Raw genomic sequence first — 23,872 nt, 5'->3', positions numbered from 1 at the left:
GAGCCAAGAGGCGGAACTGACTTGAAGACGGAGTTTGGGGGTAAATGCATAGTACATTAGCATAGCTTAAGACAAACATTTCCATAAGAAAAAGGTATTGGTTAACTTCAGGTGAAACCAGGTGTCATTATGGTAACACAGCATTTTAAGAGAAACCTCCTTTTAAATTTGTATAGAGAAGGAAAAAAATATCGCTTGTTTCCTCCTGCCATTTAAGAGATAAAAATGTCTGACACTTGCAGGCTCTTTCCTCCGTTTGGAGACCCCTGGCCTTCCTGCCTGTTACCCTCTCAAGGTTTGATCCCTGGTCATGGAACTAAGATCTCATATGCCATGCAGTGTGGCCAAAAAAAAAAATTTTTTTTAAATTACTATATAAAGGTTTGGCCTTTTATAGTATTTGAAATCCCCATGAAGCAACTGAGCTTACCTGAGCCTAAGTATTTTACAATCCATAAGCTGAAAAAAAAATAATCCATAAGTAATGTCACTTATAGATTAAAATGGCACCTGGTGCCATATAATGGAAAGTGCAATGTAAGCAGTGGCTTAAATGAGGTAAAAGTTTATTTCCTCCTCAGAAAAACTCACAGGTTGGCAGTTGAGGATCAATACATCAGCTCCATATCATCAGGGACCTTTGATCTTTCTAGACCTGGCTCGCCTCCTCAGGGCCTCTACGTGGATGTAGACGGCTGCTGGGGCGTTAGCCCTCAGGTCCTCTTCCAGCTATCAGGAAAAAAGAGGAGGAGGGCAAAAGGAGCTTTTTCTGGAAGTCCTTGCCAACAATTCCTTTATATTAATATCTCACTGACCAGAGCTTAATCACTTGTAACCCCACGGTGCTGCTGGGGGTGTTGGGAAATAGTCTTTTAACTGGATACCCTTTGTGTCCCAAATAATTATCTTGTTACCAGGGAAGAAGGGGAGGACACTTACTGAACAGACAGCAGCAACCTTTGAGCCTCACTCTTCCTGCTTCCTTGACCCTCCTCCCTTCCTGGGCCAGGACGAGATGTGGTCCATCATTTCTTGCTGAATACATTTCTCAGAGCTCTCTCTGATCTCACTCCATTGCTACAGCTCATTCACTCTCTGACCCCATCCCTGAGCTTTAGATCATCTCTGAGTCAGTGATGTCATCACTATCATCCAAAGAGAAAGGACAGTTGGTGTGAGGCTTCTGGGATGGTTATGCTTGGCAGGAAGCTCAGAGATAGGGTGACACTTATGAACAAAATCAGGCCAGAAGCATCAAGAATCAGAAATAGCCTTTACATACATGTTGGTAACTTAAAAAAAAAATGCTATGTTACAACCAAAGCTTGCTTTATTTTTGAAATTTAAAAAAATATATATTTGTCTATTTATTTGGCTGTGCTGGGTCTTAGTTACAGTATGTGAACTCTTGATTGCTACATGTGGTATCTAGTTCCCTGACCACGGATTGAACCCAAGCCCCCTGCACTGGGAGTGTAGAGTCTTAGCCACTGGATCACAAGGGAAGTCCCCTAAGCCTTCTTTAAAACTGAAAATACAATTGTATTTTATTAATACAAAGGAAAGATGTATTTAGTGTATGAAAAAATAGAATTTACAGATAAGAGAGGAAGGAAGAAAGGAATAGACAAGAAATCATCAAAAGGAAGAAATAAAAATTATTCTCACCAGTTTTCACCTTGGAGGGGCATTTCTTTCAGATCTTCACATATATAAAGTTGATCCATGCAGAGTTTATGTAAGGATCTATGTATTTGTACTATTTATAGCCTTTTGAACTTGTTAAGCCTTATTTTAAAAGCCCTATTTTACTGCTCAGATTCAACGCTGCCTTTGATTGAAATTTTTAGGAAGCTAGTGAGGCTTTCTCTGTGAATTCTTCAATACTTTTCTTTCGTTTAATGAGAACATAAAACCACAGGAAGGCAAGGCAAGCAGCTGAGAGGGCAAGACTCTATCAAGAGAATCCAGCAGTTCCGAGATTGAATAATAAGTAAAAGAGGGCTTCTTCAGTCACCCAGAGTAGAATGTTCTTACTTTCTGAAACCATAGAGGAGGACTGGGGCAGCTACAGGGCAGGTTTGAGATCTAGAGTCTCAAGACTGACCCCAAAACTCAGTTTCCTTTTGTGTAAAGTGGGGATAATAAAACCTCCTATCTCAGAGAGAGTAGTTATAGGGATCAAAGGGGAAAATACATGTCAAAATATGATTTAATCCATGAGGTGCTATATATATATTTAAAGAACAAGATCAGGCCAGAAATATCAAGAATACCTGCAAAACCTGCAAATTGTTAGAGCAGAGAAGACTTGATACCATGAAGTCCGTATGTCTTTACATGTTGAGGAAATGGAGATCCATTGTTTGCTTATATTAATGTGCTGAAGGAACCTCATAGACAGTGTTGACAGTCAGTTCAGTTCAGTTGCTTAGCTGTGTTCAACTCTTTGCAACCCCATGGACTGCAGCACGCCAGGCCTCCCTGTCCATCCCCAACTCCTGGAGTTTACTCAAACTCATGTCCATTGAGTCAGTGATGCCATCCATCCATCTCATCCTCTGTCGTCCCCTTCTCCTCCTGCCTTCAATCTTTCCCAGCATCAGGGCCTTCCCCAGTGAGTCTGTTCTTTGCATCAGGTGGCCAAAGTATTGGAGTTTCAATTTCAGCATCAGTCCTTCCAATGAATATTCAGGACTGATTTCCTTTAGGATGGACTGGTTGGATCTCCTTGCAGTCCAAAGGACTCTCAAGAGTTTTCTCCAACACCACAGTTGAAAAGCATCAATTCTTTGGTGCTCAGCTTTCTTTATAGTCCAACTCTCACATCCATACATGACCACTGGAAAAACCATAGCTTTGACTAGATGGACCTTTGTCGGCAAAGTAATGTCTCTGCTTTTTAATGTGCTGTCTAGTTGGTCATAACTTTCCTTCCAAGGAGTAAGCGTCTTTTAATTTCATGACTGTAGTCACCATCCGCAGTGATTTTGGAGCCCCCAAAAATAAAGTCTGCCCCCATTTCCACTGTTTCCCCATCTATTTGCCAAGAAGTGATGGGACCAGATGCCATGATCTTAGTTTTTTGAATGTTGAGTTTTAAGCCAGCTTTTTCACTCTCCTCTTTCACTTTCATCAAGAGGCTCTTTAATTCTTCTTTGCTTTCTGCCATAAGGGTGGTGTCATCTGCATATTTGAGGTTATTGATATTTCTCCCGGCAGTCTTGATTCCAACTTGTACTTCATCCAGCTCGGCATTTCACATGATGTACTCTGCATAGAAGTTAAATAAGCAGGATGACAATGTACAGCCTTGATGTGCTCCTTTCCCTTTTTGGAACCAGTCTGTTGTTCCAAGTCCAGTTCTAACTCTTCCTTCCTGATCTGCATACAGATTTCTCAAGAGGCAGGTCAGGTGTTGACAAAAGGAGATGCTTACTGTTGCTGAAACTCCAGTACTTTGGCCACCTCATGCGAAGAGTTGACTCATTGGAAAAGACTCTGATGCTGGGAGGGATTGGGGGCAAGAGGAGAAGGGGATGACAGAGGGCGAGATGGCTGGATGGCATCACTGACTCAATGGACGTGAGTCTCAGTGAACTCTGGGAGTTGGTGATGGACAGCGAGGCCTGGCGTGCTGCGATTCATGGGGTCACAAAGAGTCGGACACGACTGAGTGACTGATCTGATCTGATCTGACTGTTGCTGAGCACTATAAGTTGGCTCTAAGATAATTGCTTTCCAGAGCTTTCCACGTAGGATATAGTTTTCAAGGAACGTTGCACAAGGGCATCTGCCAGAGGAGTTGGAAATTTGGTCCATGGCCCATTTACCAGGCTGTGTGCCTTTGGAGCAATGTCTGCCCAGAGATTCACCTTTTATTAATTTGTCTGAAGTTATCCTATGGTACATCAGGGGCCTGGTCTTGATCCATGGGGTTCTCAGCCAACTGCCCCTGGCTGATAGCAACTCTGCTTTTCTGGGCAGTGTCTTGGCAGGAGGCTGAATGCCATCGCTGGAGGACCAGTTGCTCTCCTGCCTTTTAGGGCATGGTCAATCACTGCAGACGGGATATGGCCAATCTTTTCTTCTACCCACTTCCCATCCCAAACCACATTTTCATTGCTTCAGAGAAAGAAAGGTATTAGTGGCAGACAGTTTGCACCAGCAGGCGGTCTTCCTCTGGGTTTTTAGGCCTGAAGCTTATGGGACTCTGAATGTTCACATTCTCTGCTTCACCTTATGGAAGCTCGTGTTCTGATGGCCTCTGCTATCCTGACACACAGAAACAACCTCCTGAATATAGCCACGGCCACCTTCACTGTGGTTCCTTTCCAGTCTTTTGATGTGACTCAGCTCAGTAACACGGGGGCCAGGGAGGCCTCCGACTCTCAGTGGGCACTGGCCAGTGATGCTTGTAGGCTGTGCAGCAACCTGTTCCAAGTGGTCAGTGACAGAGCCATCACCGCAGTTCAGTGGAAGGCCTTCCTGTGGTTTGAATCATTTCTCGAGAAAGACTCAAAGCAAGGTCCAGTGGTTCCCCAACCCTTCTTCCGTAGGATCCCGGGTTTGACTGTGTTGACAGCCTCCTTGTCCTTTCTGGTTTCCTCTCTGGCTCAGTGGTAAAGAATCTGTATGCCAATGCTGAAGACGCAGGAGACGCGGTTCGCCCCCTGGGTCAGGACGAGTTCCTGGAGAAGGAAGTGACTACCCACTCCAGTATTATTGCCTGCAAAATTCCATGGACAGGAGAGCCTGGTGGGCTGCAGTCCGTGGGGTTGCAGAGTCGGACACAACTGAGTGACTGAGCACCCGCCGATAAAGCTAATTCACATATCAGGACGTACGAAAAGGCAGCTGCCTCAGTGGCCCAGTCCACATCCCAAATCTAAACCACAGTCCGCCTGCACATATGGGAGACGCTTGTCAAGGAATCCTCACACACACCAATTGCAAGCCTTCATCTCAACTTGCTTCCTTGGTGGCTCAGACGGTAAAGAGTCCGCCTGCAATGCAGGAGATGTGGGTTGGATCCCTGGGTTGGGAAGATCCCCTGGAGGAGGGCATGGCAACCCACTCCAGTATTCTTGCCTGGAGAATCCCATGGACAGAGATCCTGGTAGGCTACAGTCCATGGAGTCGTAAAGAGTCGGACATGACTGAGCAACTAAGGACGGCTCAGCTTAATTTGCTCAAGCACCTCCCCCTAGAAAATGGGACCTGCTCGCCTTGTAAGGAAATCTCTGACCTCCTAGTCCGTCGTGCCCTTTTTCAGCAATGCTGCTTCTGATGTTCAATAAAACTCATTCTTGCCCCAAATCTAAGACTGGTCCACTGCTTAGATGCCCTCTACTCCCTCAATCCTTGGATTGTGTCCCACTCTTTGTTATCCCTGTTCCCCTCGTAAGTTTCTAAATGAGATGCTTCTGGAAAGGGGACGGGAAGAAGAAAAGTAAGCTGTCTTTTTCTCTCCCAAAAGCCTGAGTGTAAGTGTGCTTGGGAAGGGAACGAGGGATGGGTGGGAGAGAGTGGTGTGAACTTGAACTGAACTCGAGCTGACCATAGCGTATCAATTTGCAGCTCAAGGCAAGGCTCTGGCACACTCATTAGGAAGCCCTTATCTACCTGTGCTTGTTCCTGGGGGCCTTGTTACATTAACAAGCGCTTGGAGTCCAGACCTTCCTTGTACTGGTTCTTCTTCACCCTTGAGCAAATCAGTGAACTTTTGTGAACCTCAGTTTCATCATCTTCATATTATCTAAAGCACTGATAATAATGCCACCTGGGTTATTGTGAAGATCATATTGAATAAAGTGCCAGGCAAAAATAAGATGCTTGTATTGCTCTAGATCATTGAATCTAAGATACTAGCAATTAGGAGATGCATCATTATTTTAAATACCACAAAGGAAGAAAAAAAAATCCTGTCTATACCATAGCACATCCCTTTCTTATCCTGTAAACTGTTTCTACACACTGAAGGAGATTTTGGGGAGGTTGCTTCAGGCAGATTTTTCTCCTGAGTCATTCTTGGGCATATACAAAAAGGAAATCTATGTGAATACACATTAAGACATTTTAAAATTTCCTGATAGTCTTAGCGCATTGCTGCTGAGTCACTTGTGAAGGCCTTTAGTGAGCTGTGTTTTTTCTGTACAATCTTGCCTCTGTGTCGTCGTGTGCATTGGGGGTGTAGCATTTCTGAAAGAGGGCTTCGCATTGGTTTCTTTCAAGCCTCTGAGCCCAGTTCTTTTTATTTCCTAGGTTTGGGCTTATAAGGGGAGAGAGCATGAGAAACCCTATGCCCCTTGTTAGGAACTGTTCTTTCTGTTTAAACTAACTTCAGGTGGATGGTTTGCCTGAGAAATGGTTGTCAGGAGGGGCCCTCTGTGTGTGTTTGGTCAAATAGTTATAATGACATAAGGCAGGTTAACAGGAGAAAACCAAATTTAATTGCCTATTAAATTTTCAATTTAATAAGAAATCCACATAATGTGAGAGATTCCAGATAAAATGAGAGTCGGGTATAATGAGGTATATTTGTCCTCCTGGACCAAGGAGAAGCAGGTAGGGATCTGGGACTTCAAAGGGAAGGAAGGCAATTCACAGGAAGATAAAAAAGAGCCAATGTTTGGAAAATGGATGTTTTCCGTGTCCTAAGGAGATAGTGGGACACAGAGAGGAGTTTTAACAAGCAGACTTTGCTAGGTTCCTCCATGTCTGCCACACCTAGCTCATATTATACTGCATTTATTCATGGTGATAGCTGCCTTCCTCGAACAGGTCCTCTGCCTTTTTGGCAGTTAGAGGGATGGACAGAGCATCATCCTGAGTCCTTTGGGCTTTATTGTTTTCATCTTGAAATAATCCACATGCCAGAGTGGCACATCTAGGGGTGTCCTGCCCTGAACCCCACGATGACCCTGGGGTGTTACCACGATAGGCTTCCCCTTGCCATGAATAAATGATAGAGATAACTGTGTGTGTTTCTGCATTTATGTATTCTTTTCTTCCTTCCTGTCTCTTTTCTGTTTTTCCTTTGAAGTTCTGAGGCCAAATCTGGCTCCTAAGAAACACAAAAGAAGCCCGCAGCAAAGACCTCTGAGGGCTGTTTACGAAGCCTGCCTGCACCCACTGTGTGAGGCAGAATGGCGCCCCCGACAGGTGAACTCGCTTCATTGCTGCTGCTGGTGACCTTTACAGGTAGGAAACCGGTACCCTGGAGACACCAGCCTCACACTTGAACTTCCTCTCTGACTTAAGCAACTCAGATCAACCTGAGATGAAGGTGCTGTGTGTTTGCTTTCCAGCAGACTTATTTCACATATGAAAAGGAAGGCCTCATGCATAAGTGGTTTCTGGAAACAGGTTTTTAACTTTTTTGTCATGACTATTTTGGGAAAAAGAAAATCACATTTCATATATACTGGGAAAACTTCATGTATTTATTTCAAAGAACTGCATAGTAGATCTTTTTTAGAAAGCAAATAACAGGCTTTTTTCTGTCTTAAATCTTTATTTTCATATAGTCTGTTTACTTACTGTGGACACACCATGGCATAAAATCCTTGGTCAGCATCAGCTCTGGTGATCCATGCCCCAGCTAGGCCAGCCAGACCCCTTTAAACTTATCGAAGACTGAGAATGGAGATATGGCTAGGAAAACTGATTTTATATCCAGGGTTTGTCACAGTGTAGTAAAACCATGCTGAGGTTTACCTGGGAGTGACCCTTGTTAAAATGTCTTCTTAGGCCCCATCCAGATCTACTGAATCAGAACTCCTCGTGGGTGTGACTCAGGAGCCTGAAGCATCTAGATTTTAAGAAACACAGTTTTTAGGTCATGCAAGAGCTACTTGAGGAAATACTACAGTCAGGACAGCTTTATCATTTCCTGCATATTACTCTCCTTATGCCAAATGTCCTTCTTATTAACCTCACCACTGCTTAGTATACAAGGCAAAATGATTCTTTATCCCATGCTTGATGTACTCTTGTACTCTGGAAAGTGCTGTCATTAATGTTTGAGCTCTTTTTTTTCCCCTCTCAAATCCCTACCTTTTCACAGCTTTTTGTCATTTTCTTATGGGGTGTTTTTCATTTATTCAAAATTCCTGAGTTAACTGAGCCCCAGTAATGTTGTTTAGGGCTTGTCTGTCCTTTCTCTCTATCCTCTGCCTTTGACAAGATGCTAACCATTGGTTTTGCTGATTTGTCAACACCCGTGGAGTGCTTACTGTGTTCATGGATTGGACTGGGATTTGTAGAGGGAACAAACCTGTGAGTGTTCTCCTGTCTCTGCAAGAACTTTCTTGAGTGAGTCTAATAGATAGTTTAGTTGTCAGGATACCCACCTTCTCAGACTTCTTTGTTTAATATTCAGATCCACTCTTAAAGTATATTTATCTAGATAAACAGCCCATTCAGGTGATTTGTTGCAGAACCAAATGATGATCTGCCCTAGAAGCTTATGGAGACCACCACCGCCAGCCTGAGGGAAAACTGCTTTTAAGTTTCGTGTTGAAGACTTCTGCTAAGCTTCTCAACCACATGTAACAATTTGCTTGTTCCAGGGTCACAGCCTTGTTCCTGTTTAATGGTTTCTTTGACACAATTTTACACTGTTGACTTTTAAGCTTCTGGTGTCCAAAGCCAGAAGTGAAACATGATAGTTCTTATGAATCATATTTTTCAAAAGGAGGTGACCCAACAGTTGTTCAAGGGAAATAAAATGTATCCTGCCATTTGTGTTTGAAAGAAATTTCTAGCTTGGGTCTTCGTTTAAATTCAGTTCAGTCGCTCAGTCGTGTCCGACTCTTTGCGACCCCATGAATCGCAGCACGCCAGGCCTCCCTGTCCATCACCAACTCCCGGAGTTCACTCAGACTCACGTCCATCGAGTCAGTGATGCCATCCAGCCATCTCATCCTCTGTCGTCCCCTTCTCCTCCTGCCCCCAATCCCTCCCAGCATCAGTCTTTTCCAATGAGTCAGCTCTTCGCATGAGGTGGCCAAAGTACCTCATTTAAAGTACCTTCGTTTAAAGGCTGCTTCATTTAAAGGGATGTAGTGATATCTTTCGGAGAAGGCAATGGCACCCCACTCCAGTAATCTTGCCTGGAAAATCCCATGGACGGAGGAGCCTGGAAGGCTACAGTCCATGGGGTCGCAGAGAGTCAGACATGACTGAACGACTTCACTTTCACTTTTCACTTTCATGCGTTGGAGAAGGAAATGGCAACCCACTCCAGTGTTCTTGCCTGGAGAATCCCAGGGACAGGGGAGCCTGGTGGGCTGCCGACTATGGGGTCGCACAGAGTCGGACATGACTGAAGCGACTTAGCAGCAGCAGCAGTGATATCTTTACAAGCAATGACAGTATTTTTGGGAGTAGGGCTGGGAGTTGTAGATTTATCTACCTATTTCATCCCTTTATCATCTCTTGACCTTGATTATAATTACTGTTCTGTTATGTTCAGCACAGAGTGTTTTCCCCCTCTCCATGTCTGATAAAAGATTAAGCTTTTCTTTAGAAAATAAAAGGCTAAAACTATTAAAGAGATTTAAAAAAAAATAGATTTGGTTTGGGAAAATATCATTTCAGTTGAAGTAAAGCAGTTTGCCTGCTTATTTACTGGGAAAGATACATATTTACATCTAATTCTTATTGGATGAGACCAGTTAGACTTTCCTGTTGGGTCAATATTTGGTACCGAATGGTTCTTAAAAATTTATAATGGTGATGATGTGTATACAGGTGAAAAAAAGAAATGATTCTTATTTTGATATGGACCATTTTTTAAAGGTCTGTGTTGGATTTGTTACAGTGTTGCTTCTCATTCATGTTTTGGTTTTTTGGCTGGAAGACATGTTGGGTCTTAGCTCCCTGACCAGGGATCGAACTTGCGCCCCTGCCAACGGACTGACTGCCAGGGAAGTCCCAAACGACCTGAATTCTTGTACTGTGTTTAACCATTTATCTTACCTCCAGTTAGAAGTCATCTCTAACTGTCATTATGAAAAATGTAACAGTTATTAAGAGAATGATCAGTGATGAGCACTCACTAGAAAGATCTTTTGCTCTTCGGAGTTCAGCAGAACCGCATTCCTGGAACTGTATGTGATGAGGGACCAGTTTGTTTTTATTTCCAATCTACCACAGACAGACTCTTTGGTAAAATATCAACAACAAGTTGTCTACTGAAAGAAAAACACTCCATGCAAGAGTTGTAGGTTTCAGTTTTATTCAGGGACCTTCCTGAGTACTATAGCCCAGGCAAAGGCATCTCAGTAGCTCTGAGGGAACTGCTCTGAAAAACTGAGAGAAGAAGCCCGTGTGTATATTGTCTGGGGCAAGAGAATGCATGCAGCCAGGCACACCTCTTGGTACACCGCTGCTGCTAGTCCCGAGGAACAGGTGTCTCAGCTGACGGTTTTGGTGCTTTTCCGTGTACGGAAAGATGCAAGAGTCTGGGCTCATTAAAATTCTTCCTGAGACATGTGTCCAACTATCTAAGGGCCTGTTTTTCCAAAGCACAGAGTGCCTCATCCTGCTTTTCACCCTGAATTCCTTTCTGGGCACACTGTCTGTCAGTGACTGCAGTGGGCAATGACTTCATCCTTACAGAACCGAATGCTGGGCAACATTCTTCATTTTTTTAAATTAATTGTTATTGGAGTGTAGTTGATACACAATGTTGTGTTAGCATCTGCTGTACAGCAGAGTGAACCAGTTATACATATATCCCCTCTTTCTTTAGATTTTATTGCCACATAGGTCGTTAGAGAGTGTTGAGTAGAGTTCCCTGTGCCATACGGTAGGTTCTTAATCGTTATCTATTTTGTATATGTTAGTTGTGTATATGTCAACCCCAGTTTCTCAGTGTATCCCTCCCTATCTTCCCCCGCTTAGTAACGGTGTTTGTTTTCTCCATCTATGACTCTGTTTTGTAGATAGGTTCATTTGCACCATTTTTTAGATTCCAATATCTGCTTTGTTTTACAACATAAAAAAGGAGAAAAGTAATTTTGTCCTTGGGTGCCAGGGAATGACAGTTTGCTACCAAGTTTTCTAAAAGCCCCAGATTCTCTTACCACGCCTTGGGCTGGTCACAGAGTCTGTGGCCTGCCCCACCGTGTCTGCAGATCGCACTTAGGAAGCACCAGTCTTCTGCCTACTGATTTGCCAATTGGCAACGTTTGTGGTTCATTATTTAGAATCAGCTTAAAGCTAGTTATTCTAGACCTATATTTCAGATGAGTTTTTCTCTCTTTTGATAATTCCCTGTCATCAGAATAAGCTGAGATGTTTAAAAATTCAGTTAACAGCAACAACAATAAGACATTGTTCCTAAAGTAAACCTTTATAACTGGATTTTGGGTGAGGAACAAAATGTTACAGTGTAAAAGCAATACATACATAGAAAAGAACGCTTCTCTTCACTAAGTGAAGTAACACCATATAAAGAGAGAAGATGGAAGGTTAGATGGACACATGGAAGAATCTGTAGATGGATGGGTTGGGGTGGAAGGGTGTGAGGACAGGTGTACTGATGGGGGTGTTGATGGGTGGGCTGTATGATAGGGCAGGGGACTTCCTGTAGGAGGTGCTGGTGGTTTATTTGCTTGCCAGAAGTGACCTGCCTCGCTTCCTTATTGGTGGCTGGCGTGTTTGCAGGCTGTGCCTGGACGCAGTGCAGTGAGGGGAGGACGTATTCCAATGCCATCATCTCTCCTAACTTGGAAACTAGCAAAATCATGCCGGTGCCTCAGACCACCCCCTTGGGGGACTGCACATCCGCCTGCTGTGACCTGTCCAGCTGTGACCTGGCTTGGTGGTTTGAGGGCCGCTGCTACCTGGTGAGCTGCCCGCACAAAGAGAGCTGCGAGCCCAAGAAGATGGGCTCCATCAGGTCTTACCTGACCTTTGTGCTCAGGCCCGCCCAGAGGCCCGCACCGCTGCTGGACTACGGGGAGGTGATGCTGAACAGGGACGCCCCATCGGGAATCTGGGGGGACTCACTTGAGGATATCAGAAAGGACCTACCCTTCCTGGGCAAAGATCGGGGCCTGGACATGTCTGAGTACTCAGATGACTACAGGGAGCTGGAGCAGAACCTCTTCCAGCCGATCAGCAAGCAGGAGCCCCGGGGGAGTGCAGAGTACACGGACTGGGGCTTGCTGCCCGGTGGTGAGGGAGGTTTCAACTCCTCTGCTGGAGACAGCCCTGCAGCACCAGCGGAGAAGCAGCTGGAGGACCCAGAGCTCCATAAGCCAAATGAGTCAGCATGGACCCTGGCTCCGAAACCCTCTCCGGAGATGTTATTGCTTCCTTTGGTCACTGCCCCACCTCCAGGAGAAGAACTGGAGAGAGAGACTTCTCAGCTCCACGGGCAAGCCGGCAACAGCTCTGGGAAAGAGGTGGGTGTGGCTGGTGTGTGTGTGGCTGGGGAGGGGCTGAGTTCACTTTGGAGCCAGGCTCAGTGGTGCCAATTCAGGAGGCGCCTCCCTGGATCAGGGAAGATCCCCTGGAGAAGGAAATGGCCACCCACTCCAGTACTCTTGCCTGGAAAATCCCCTGGACAGAGGAGCTTGACAGGCTACAGTCCATGGGGTCACCAAGAGTCGGACACGACTTGGCAACTAAACCACACAGTCTCATTAGGTGGAGGACACAAGAAGTTTCCTCTTAAGGGCACCTATTAAGGTATTGGCAAGAAAGATGGCTCTCAGAACCTTCCAGACCTAACATCTTGTTCCTCTGTTGGGCTCTCATGACCAGACTGTTTAAAAGAGCAAATAGTTCTTTTGCCTTCACAAGTCAGCTACCTAGTGATGATTTAGATGCCTCTGCTGGTATCTAAGATGAATGAGGGTTTTTTAGAAGTTTTGAAGCCAGCCCATATAATGCAGCATGTATAGACAGAGGCTTTGCAAATCTCTTGTGGTAGGTTTTGTAGGAGCAGAAAAAATTTTTTCTTCTAAGTTTTTTTTTTTTTCCTCCTGGTTAACAGGAGAAACAATAAATCTGTGAAGAATTGACAAGCCAAAGAGGTTTTGGCTTGGGGTAGTAAATTGGTGACAAAATATCTGTTAAAGATAAGTATCTGTTAAAAAATTAAGCTGAAGCATATTAACATTATTAAGAGTTTGAACAAATATATCTGCATTCAAATCAGGCAGCATCCAGTATAGCAAATAGAAAGGAGTTCCGAGGAGCTGTACAAAATGAAAGACATTTTTAGGCAGAAGGGAGTTGGAAACAAGGAAATTATACAAGGCAGGCAAGTGGATTGATTATTGCAAGGTTACTTTCCTTTAAAGGGCAGTGGGAGTTTATCAAGCAGATTACCTTAAGATAATTCCTGATTGACTGGTTTAAGCTTCCATTTCTGGGAGAGCTGAAACTGTAAGTCTTGCTTTAGGGACTTGGCGTAAGTGACTCTATTTTGGGCCTGTTGTTTTAACACAAGGTTTGTTTATTCAGCCTTCTCAGCCCTAAATTTCTTGTCTCTGGTGAAAAGGTTACCTTCTATCCTCCTGGTACAATGCTTTATTTTCCACTAAAATACAAATTTCCCCCTATAGTCACATTTAAATTTTTTTGAGCTGCTTTAAGTTGTAGATAATCCTTGAAAGGAAAGTTCCCTTTCCCATGGAGATTTGCCTCTTGCTTTCAGGGGGACAGAGGAGGGTCAGAGTGTTCTTTTTACACTGACAATTTTCCAAGTACCTTTAGTTCAAAATAATCAGTTTGCCAGAGTGTCTTATTTGGGGATGATGTATTCTCAACCCCCTGCAGTTTCTTCAAGACCCAACAGGTTCTGAGGTTGCTAGAAACTCACTAGTGATATGAATCAGTTGGATCGGGGGAGGGAGATACCAAGGAGAGGATATAAACTGTATGGAACTTTCCATGAAAAACACAGGTGAAAAGAATGGGAACCTTTGGGAGAGAAGACGTACCGAGGCAGAGAGAAGGTTCAAGTGCTAAGAGCAGAAGCTCAGTGAGGTAGACACGGAGGCTGCCCTGTGGGGAGAACAGTTGAGAGTCCAGAGGGTGCTTGCTTGGGAAAGGCCAGGACTCGGTGAGACGCAGTGAGCGAGTTGATCAGGGGAAGCCAAATGCAACTCGCAATACAGTGACTGGAGGACAAGTCATGGGAAAATTTAGTGTATTTCAAGGTACAAGAAGGCACATCAGAAGATAAAGGAACATAAACCAATTAAGACTTCTTTTTTAAAAAAAGAAGAATGTTATTTAAGATATCAGTGCTTAGGGTTAGAGTAAGTAAGGAAAGCTGGATTGAATTGACTGTGTATTATAATCTCAACCATTAAAAATTGCTAAACAGTCTTTTAAGTAGTGATATTATCAGAAGTGTTTGTTTTTTTTTTCCCCTGCTTTGATGTATGTTTCTTTTCAAAGTTTCCGTATTTTTCTGTCCTTGTAATTGTCTTAAACACTTTAAGACTTTCCATTAAAAAATAAAGTATCACAGGTTAACCGTGTTCTTTTCCCCCACCACTGAGTATTAACACATTTCACCTTTTAGTGGCTAAGTGAACTGCAAAAGTGAGTACCTTTTCAGTAAATACCAGTGCCCCTTCTCCAGTTAATGTTTGAGTGACAGCTTTTCTTTCTGTGGGTTTTGCTCTCCAACTTCCCCTTTTGGTCCCCTGTCCTATTAGCCTGAGTTTACTGACCTGGCTCTATTCAACCTTGTTTCCCCTCTAACAACTTATCCTTGTAATTGATCGCCTAGGTCCTAATGCCATCCCATGATCCTCCTCCAGCCAGCCTGGAGGTCAGCCCCGCCACTGTGGAGAAGAGCCTGGTTCTCGCAGTCACCCCGTGGAGCACAGAGCACAGCATTCCAACCCTTCCCACCAGCACCGTCCCATCTGAGCAGCCCAGATCTGCTCCCACTGCTCCCAGGACAGGTAAGTTAAAAAATACACCTGGAAGAAATGTGCTGAAGACATGCTGTATTCATACTATATTCTATATTCGTATACTATAAATACTATATTCATAGTGGTGGCAACTTTCAAAGTTTGCCCATTCCCTCTGGGCACATTGTTGAGCATCTGTTGTTTGCCAGAAATAGTGCTAGGCACTGGGAATTAAAAGAATGAATAGATATTGTCTTTTCCCTCCATGAGTCTGTGATCTAGAGGACCAGTCTAACAGATAAATATATGGTTTGATACATATGGCAAACAGTATGGCAATACAGGATCTCATACAATATACTGTGAGAGGCTGCTAAGGGAGCAGAGAGCACGCTGAGGCATATAAACGCCTGGAACTGAAAATTAGCTGAGTAGTCAGGCTGAAGATAAAGAGCTAGATGTCACTAGTGGAGAGGTGATCGTTGAAGGCTGTCCAGGGAGAGTGGGGAGGTGAGCTGGGGAGAGGCCTGAGGGATGGAACATTGGGGTTGTCTTTGTATTAGGAGTTGGGGAGCAGAAGGAGCCTACGGAACTGACCGGGTGGTCATGGTTGAAAGGTAGGAGCGAGCGAGCAGATGTGGACTGACGGAAGGAGAGAGGAGCGGGTTCCACGTTGGAAGCCGAGTGATGAGGAGTCTGTGTGTTATAGGACGACTGAAAAGCTCCCATTAGATTTAATACTCAAGAAGTTACTAGAGACTTTTGTCATATTTCCTGAGCCTTTCTGTGGGTGATATCCTTTCAGGATTACCCTCTCTTCTTTTGGGCTTCCCTGGTAGCTCAGTTGGTAAAGAATCTGCCTGCAATGCAGGAGACCCTGGTTCAATTCCAGGGTCAGGAAGGTCCGCTGGAAAAGGGATAGGCTACCCACTGCAGTATTCTTGGGCTTCCCTGGTGGCTCAGCTGGTACAGAATCTGCCTGCAATGTGGGAGACCTGGGTTCGATCCTTGGGTTGGGAAGATCCCCTGGAGAAGGGAACAGCTACCCACTCCAGTATTCTGACCTGGAGAATTCCGTGGACTGTATAGGGGTTGCAGAGAGTCAGACACGACTGAGCTATTTTCACTTTCACTCTCTTCTTTGGTTATTTACTTTGATCCTGAGCTTCAGTAGAGAGAAGGACAATGCTGGAGGAAATGCTGGATAGTACTATAATGAAAAGGAAGCTGGCCTGGGAATTAGCATCCTTGGGTTCTAATAGCATCTATTGTCTAGAGAGCTTAGAGGATGAAATGAATTGATCATTTTAAAGCCCTTGGCAGTGTTCAATCTGGTAAGTAAGCGACTGTTCAAATGAACACATTTAAATTAGTTAAATATCTGTTGCAACTCACATTGCCTTTCTAGGGCTCAATTTCTAAAGTGAGGGATTGGAACCAGTGTCCTTTCTTAGTTCACAATTGCTGATCTTTCTTAAAAAGAGTAAGACAGGGAAGAGGAGCCAGAGAGGGCAGCAAATCCACTATAGCTGGTCTAGGAAGGCACTCAAGGGACTGAATACAAACCAGGAGGAGAAAAGTGGATTTAAATGAGCCACGTGTCTCTCTAACACCTCCAAGTAGCTGGGACCTCTAGAAAGCACTCAGCTGTTTTTTTTAATCTTTTCTTTTCTCTATGTGATATCTTGACGTATCTCAATTGTGTTTTACAAGTGAGGCTGATGTCCTGTTGAGTCCAGTCAATTGAATGTATCAATGTAATCTTGGCTATAGAGCAAGGAACCATTGTTCTGAATGCTGATTTAGTGAGAGTGGATGTGCCTACTGCTTGAGTTAAAATAGCCTTTTTACCACTGAGGTTGCCTGGATTTATTTTCTCCTGGAAATGTTCCAAGAGCAAGGCCATTGCAGCAGTACATGAGGTTACTATCAGAAGAACTGAGTGGTATATGAATAATGATTCAGAAACACTTATGATTACACTCCATCTTTTTATGACTAAAAATAGCACCTACTAGAGAGTCAAGCAAAGCTGGTAGCAAGAGGAAAAAATAGCCCTGATCTGCAGTATCCCACCTGTTTCACACAACTCTTGTCACTGACACCTTGGCTAAGTCAACCTGAAGCATTATTTTCCCCACAGTGCCTACTCACATAGACAGTTTTAAATGGATGAAATCTACCCTGTAGCCTAATATGGGGTACAGTTCAGTTACTAGTCAGAGGGGGAGAAAAGTATCTTTGATAAAGTCAGATGAAGAACTATTACAGAAGTATGTTATTTTATTTCATGGATACTAAAAAAATCTATTATAGCATCATTAGAGTATATGATGAAATGTACTTTTTCTAATTAACTTTCAGTGAAACAACTCATGGTGTCTGCTGGCGAGAACATAGTCATAACTTCCCCAGCAGATGAAGTTGAACTGAAGGCTTCTGTTGTGCCAGCGCCACCTGCAGGTGAGAGTTTGACTTTCCTCTGGGACCAGTGGGCTTTCCTGGTGACTCAGACCGTAGTGTGGAGAGAGCCGGGTTCAATACCTGGGTCAGGAATATCCCCTGGAGAAGGAAATGGCAACCCACTCCAGTATTCTTGCCTGGAAAATCCCACTGATGGAGGAGCCTGGCAGGCTACAGTCCATAGGGTTACAAAGAGTCAGACATGACTGAGAGACTTCACTTTTCTCTCTTTCTGGGACAATGGGCTTCCCTGGTGGCTCAGAAGATAAAAAAAAAAATCTGCCTACTATGCAGGAGACCCAGGTTCCATCCCTGGGTCTGGAAGATCCCCTGGAGAAGGGAATGGCTACCTACTCCAGTATTCTTGCCTGGAGAATTCCATGGACAGAGAAGTCTGACAGGCTACAGTCCACGGGGTTGCAGAGTCGGAGATGACTAAGCGACTAACGCACTGGGACCAGTAGGGGGCCCATTTGCTGGTGTGTCCTTAAGGAGTCTTTACTGGGTTTTTACACTTGGATTCCTTTTCACAACCTGGGTATGTCACTCTTGAGGCCTTGATGATCATAAGCTTTAAAGTTTGTTGAAATAGTTTAAAACGGAGTAAGAGGATAGGAATTAAATCCAGTATATTCCTCAGAATAAAAAGTCACACATTTTCTTTTTTTTTTAAGTCGAGAATTATGTCTTTTAAAAAATACTTATCTATTTATTTGGCTGCACTGGGCTTAGTGTCAGTACACAGGATCTTTGTTGGGGTGCATGAACTCTTTAGCTATTACTCATGGACTCCAGAATGCGCAGGCTCAGTCGTTGTAGTACTTGGGCTTAGTTTCTCTGCGGCACGTGGGACCTTAGTTTGCTGACCAGGGATCGAACCCGCATCCCCAGCATTGTGAGGCAGATTCTTAATTACTAGATCACCAGTGAAGTCCCAAGTCCTACATTTCCAATGATGTAAAACAGAGTGATAATCTTAGAACAGGAGAGGTTTCCATATGCTTGCTTTTGACTTGTAATAAGAGGGCTTCCCAGGTGGCGCTAATGGTTAAGAACCCGCCTACCAGTTCAGGAGCCATAAGAGACACAGGTTCGATCCCTGAGTTAGGAAGATCTCCTGGAAAGGGAATGGCACCCCATTCCAGTGTTCTTGCCTGAAGAATCCCATGGACAGAGGAGCCTGGCAGGCTACAGCCCATAGAGTCGGACAGGACTGAAGCGACTTAGCACGCACAGCCCACAGAACCTGGAATGATTCTCCTGTCAGGTGAGGGAGGTCACATGTGCACAACAGCTGTTCAAAAACACGTTGTTTAAAATGCTCTTTCTTCTGCTGGTCCAGCACTCTGCTGTTCAGCAAACGTTTGAACTTGTGACCTGTCAAATACATTCTTTCTCAAAATATATTCATTCCTCTGGTGTTTGAATATTTCTCATTCAGGTTAGTTCCTTTATTCGTTTCTCCCTGTCACACATGGATCAAAATTTAGGCATAAATGATGATACTTGGCGTTTGTAATTTATCCCTTTCAGCTGAAGTATCTCATGCCTTAATGACTAGTATCACAAAGTAGAAGATAGGTTCGTCTTAACATATAGAGGTTTAATCTGTTCTTACGTCCTTATATAAACCCCTACAACAGATGAATTAAAATCTTCTTGCTTTTTATTTATTTTTGTTTTGTTTTGTTTTTGCTTTTTATTAAAAGGAGAAAAAAATCTATAGCACAGTGGATTATATTATGTTAAAATTTATATTGTATAGTCAGGTGTAGCAGTCGGGAAGGAAAGTCATCAAGTGCAAACAATGAAATTAGGGCCCTTAAAAAAAAAACCAAAACTCTCTACATTTTCTCAATTTTTATAAGTTATGTGTTCTTATAATAAAAAATAAATTTTACATTCAAAAGATACATAAACCTTATTATTCCTTACTTGGATGATAATTGAAAGTTGGGTTCAACATACCTAAATTAATTTCTGCTAATAGATTGACGACTCTCAATTTCTTTCCTCTGCCCAAATTATAGTGACCTCTAAGAATTTATAACTACTCATTCTTCTCTTTGGCTCTCAGAAACAACTTACAGCTATGAATGGAGTTTAATAAGCCACCCTGAAGACTACCAAGGAGAAATAAAACAGAGACACACGCAGGCTCTTAATGTCTCTCAAGTAAGTAACTGGTGACTGGTTTTAATCGACAGCGTACCTAAAAATTCAGTGTCACTTTCTTAGCTGTTGAACCCAGAGTCTCTGTTATGATTAAGATTAAAAAGAGAGCCGTGGACAGAGGAGCCTGGTGGGCTACAGTCCTGGGGCCACAGAGAGTTGGACGTGACTGAGCAACTGAGCACACACATTAATGAATTATATTTCAAGTGTGTAGGTAGACAGGCAGATGTGAATAAAGGGGCTTTCAGGAATTTTTTCTTCGTTTGACTTACTTGGCATATCAGTCTGGGGAAGAAGGCTGACATGGGTCTCTGTAGTGAGGTTAAAGCCTGTGTTCCAACCCTTGCCCCTTTTGCAGTGTCAGAGTCATCTCTGATTCTTAGGCACATTTCTAGGATTGCCAAAAATTCATTCCAGTTCACAAATGGTTTGACTACCAAATATTGCTCCAAGATGTAAGCCATCACAGGAGGAAACATGTCCCCGTTTTAGATGGCCATAGACGATTATGTTGTCTTCATTTCTGAGACCGCACAGCTCCTGGTGCAACTCAAGTTAGCATCACCATCCCCTTGTCACTGAGCGCTGTTTCTCAAAGACTGGCATCTGGACCTGGGACAGCTGACCCACCAGATCTACTTGGTAAAAATGCAGGATTCCCATACATGCAACTTTGCGAATGGCCGCCCTTGGCTGGTCCATTTCACGAATGCCTCCGTAAGGCCTGTGGACATCTGTAATGAAGCTGAAGTCCTTCCCAGCTGATCGTCAGTGTTCTAGACTACAGGCTTCAGACATGGCAGTGTGTCCCTAGGTCCCAAGCCCCTGCTCTGTGCTGACTTCAGGAGAACAGCTTCTGGAATATTTAAGGATCTTCTAGGCAGTGGACGCATCCTGTTGTTTGCATGTTTGCTGGTGTAACTTTTCTTTATCTTGCAGTTGTCAGTAGGACGTTATGCCTTCAAAGTAGCAGTTTCTGGTGAAAATGCCTTTGGAGAGGGATTTGTAAATGTCACCGTGAAGCCAGGTAAGCTTGGCTGGAAGAGAACCTGTGGTATAGGTCTCCCTTGCCTTTTGGTGCCTGAACTACGCGGTAATATATTATTTAGTTTTGCATTGAACACCATTGTAGAGACCATGCAAAGATGACATGGGTTTTTTTTTTCCCTTTCTGCTTTCTTAGTATAGTTCTTAGTACTCACTTGACACTGCTGTGCAGGGTTGCAAGGTTATTGCTTTCTCTTCTTAAGTGTGAGTTTCTAAGTCTTGTCTGACTCTTTGTGACCCCATGGACTGTAGCCGGCCAGGCTCCTCTGTCCATGGGATTCTCCAGGCAAGAATACTGGAGTGGGTTTCTATTCCCATCTCCAGGGGATCTTCCCCACCCAGGGATTGAACCTGGGTCTCCTGCATTGCAGGCAGATTCTTTACCATCTGAGCCACCAGGGAAGCCTCAGGTCAGTGGCAAATTGTCTGTGCCTTAGCCTCCTCCATCTGACACTCTTCTACCTTGGTTCCCTGTGACTCAGCTTGGCCTTAGGTGAAAGCTTTTCAAATACATTTAACTGAGCACCTTCAGGGATCAAGGAAAATGCATGCCATGGGCTTTCAAGCCCCCTGGTCCTTTCAGGCTACCACTAGCCCATGGGTCAGTGCACTTGTGTGAGTTAGAAACAGTGGCCCTTTGTCAGGGTGGGCACGGCTCTGGCTCTGTGCGTGGAGCGTGGTGTGGTCTTGAACCTCCTCCATCCCCTCCACTGGACATAAGGGCAGTGGACCAACTGGGTGCCAACCCCCGCTCCAGCCTCTACCTCAGGGGTGTTGAGGGAGCCTTCGGTCAAAGATTGGAGATCCAGTTAATCATAGGAGCTGGAACCATACTCCAGGGCTTCTCTTCTGCAGTTGCTGCTCAAACTCTGTCACCAGCCCCTTGGTTGTTATTACACGTGTTCATTGAGCCTGGGGTTTTTGTACAAAAATCTAAACCTGCGGACATGCTCCTGAAATGTATGGAAACATCCCAAAACATTAACAAGCACTCTGCACACTCAAGGCCTGTAGGATAAGCACTGTCTGGACAGGATATTGATGACCAGTGTGTTTGAAAGTTAGATGGTTTATTTCGGTGGTGGTGTATACAGAATACAACATGACTCAATCCGCGTCATTTTTTTCTGTCTCGCAGCTGGAAGAGTCAACCTGCCTCCCACAGCAATCGCTTCTCCCGAGAGACAGGAGCTTTCCCTGCCATTGGTGTCGGCTCTCATCGATGGCAGCCGTGGGTACCCTGCCTCGTGTCAAGGGTTTTGCCCCACAAACCATGAGATGTAATGGGAGCTCTCTGCTGAAGCTGAGAGGACTTACGGGCTAACTCATCAATAGATGGGCATCTGTCTGTATATTCAAGTCCTTCAGCTCCTTTAGCACAACTTCTCTGCCTTGGCTGAATTTCCCTTCAGTTATGTCTCATTTGTCTATGAGAAAAGTCCTTTAGGGCCTAGCTATTGCATCGGAATTAAAGCAATTAGGAAAGACTCTCCTTTCGATGCAGTCTATGTGATGAGCCTTTGGAAAGTCACTTTTAACAAATGGTAGAAGAGATGTCTTTAGTGAGGGAAGGCAGAGTTTTGTTCATTTAATTCAGAATTCATTCCTTCAATTAGTGTATGTAGAAAGGGACCCAGTGTAACTTCGTGGGTCCAGGCAAATGAGAGTAGATGAAAACATATCCTGTGTTTGACACCATATTCAAAATATGTTCAGCCATATCAGTGTCACTGGTATTTGCATTTATGTCTGTCAAATCACAAAGCTAATACCAAATCCAGTGAGTGAGAATACTTGCCTTGGTTCCTAGAGAAGAGTACCTGTCAGTCACTAGAGCTGCTCCTTTTTGCAAGTCTGCACAGATACAGAAATAAATACATATCACACTGACACAGTCTTTTGCATCTCTTCCAATATAAATGTCTCTATTGCCCCCTTAGCAACGAAAATAAAGCACATTTTAAATGAAAATATTTATGAGAGGACGCATTATGTCTTGATTCCTCTAATTTAGTGTAGCTTGGTTACAGGAAACTGTTCAGGATTATTAATCTGTCACATGGAAGTTTCTTTCCTTAAATGAATGAGATGAAACTGGCTCCCTTCTAGGTCTAAATTACTGTTATTCTGCACAGTACATTTTGTTTACTGTCTTTTGAAGTAGAGGTGGGAGGTTTTCATGTAGGGTACAGTCTTTCTCTGGATTTACACTTAATGATTAGGGTGGTAAAAGGTGTTTTGTAATTATATAGAAGCACCTCTCAATTCTTTATGAATCTGTCAGTCAGATACTTACTTAAATTATCAGTAAGATATCATGTGCTGTAGTTAAAGTGAGTTTAAAAAAAAAAATCAATAGTGCATGTCACTGTGCCATTTAAATTCACAACTGAGTGGAAGCACCCTGACTCAAATCTGGTGGAAATCCGGGAGAAAAATCATGATGATAATTGAGGGAGAAGAAGAAATCTTCCTTTTAACACATAATGTATGGCCATTGAAATCTTTGCAATTAAATAATTTCAAATAAATACAAATTTAAACACTCGATATTAATCATGAAATTGATGTTTTAATATCCTTGTATTTAATTCTAGTTTTCATTTATTTTCAATCTTTCTAGAAAGTACAGATGATACTAAAATCGTGAGTTATCACTGGGAAGAAGTTAATGGGCCCTTCCGAGAAGAGAAGACCTCAGCTGATTCCGCCGTCTTACATCTGTCTAACCTTGTTCCTGGAAACTATACTTTCAGGCAAGTGGGCTCAGTTTCCAGCACTGATCATTTGACTCTTTCCTTAAATTGATGCATCTTTTCATTTTCATCAGGAAACAGGGCAGATTTGGTTTTGTCGGGGGTTTTGGTTGGCAACCACTTTATACTCTGATCAGTAATATAAACTACAAGTGTCTATGCATGGGAAGCCTTTGGATTTCGTTGTCAGTAACAGTATGGGGTGGCACCTATTTTTGCTGTGTTAAGAAACATGAAAGAAAGTTTCTATCTTCTGAGTCAGTGTGAGGCAGAGTTATATGATTTATCTATTTATCTTTTTATAGCTTTTTAAGGTATAGCTAAAGTATAATAAACTGCACATATTTAAGATATAAAGTTTGATGAGTTTTGACATATGTATATAACTGTTGCACCATTGTCAGAGTCAAGATAATAAACATTTCCATCATCCCCAGAGTTTTCTCATGCCCCTTGGCAATCCCTTCCTCCCTCCATCCCTGTCTCTGGGCAACCACTGGCTTGCTTTCTGCCACTTTAAATTATCCCAAACTTTCT

At 43.5% G+C, this 23,872-nt stretch overlaps 1 protein-coding gene across 2 annotated transcripts in view; it reads left to right on the top strand.

Annotated features, from left to right (window-relative positions):
* KIAA0319 (KIAA0319 ortholog) overlaps positions 1-23,872 on the top strand; it is a 76,112-nt gene that overhangs the window by 25,031 nt on the left and 27,209 nt on the right. For both annotated transcript variants that reach the window (XM_070360987.1, XM_070360988.1), the window contains exons 2-9: positions 7,046-7,203; positions 11,677-12,419; positions 14,765-14,942; positions 17,259-17,357; positions 19,435-19,532; positions 20,472-20,559; positions 21,718-21,810; positions 23,203-23,335. In XM_070360987.1, the coding sequence (XP_070217088.1) occupies positions 7,149-7,203; positions 11,677-12,419; positions 14,765-14,942; positions 17,259-17,357; positions 19,435-19,532; positions 20,472-20,559; positions 21,718-21,810; positions 23,203-23,335 (1,487 nt within the window). In that variant the 5' untranslated portion in view covers positions 7,046-7,148. The remainder of the gene's footprint in view (positions 1-7,045; positions 7,204-11,676; positions 12,420-14,764; positions 14,943-17,258; positions 17,358-19,434; positions 19,533-20,471; positions 20,560-21,717; positions 21,811-23,202; positions 23,336-23,872) is intronic.

This window comes from Bos mutus, chromosome 23 (assembly GCF_027580195.1).
Source record: "Bos mutus isolate GX-2022 chromosome 23, NWIPB_WYAK_1.1, whole genome shotgun sequence".
Lineage (NCBI taxonomy): Eukaryota > Metazoa > Chordata > Mammalia > Artiodactyla > Bovidae > Bos > Bos mutus.
The sequence above is the reverse complement of the archived record's forward strand: the minus strand, read 5'-3'. Positions and strand labels throughout refer to the sequence as shown.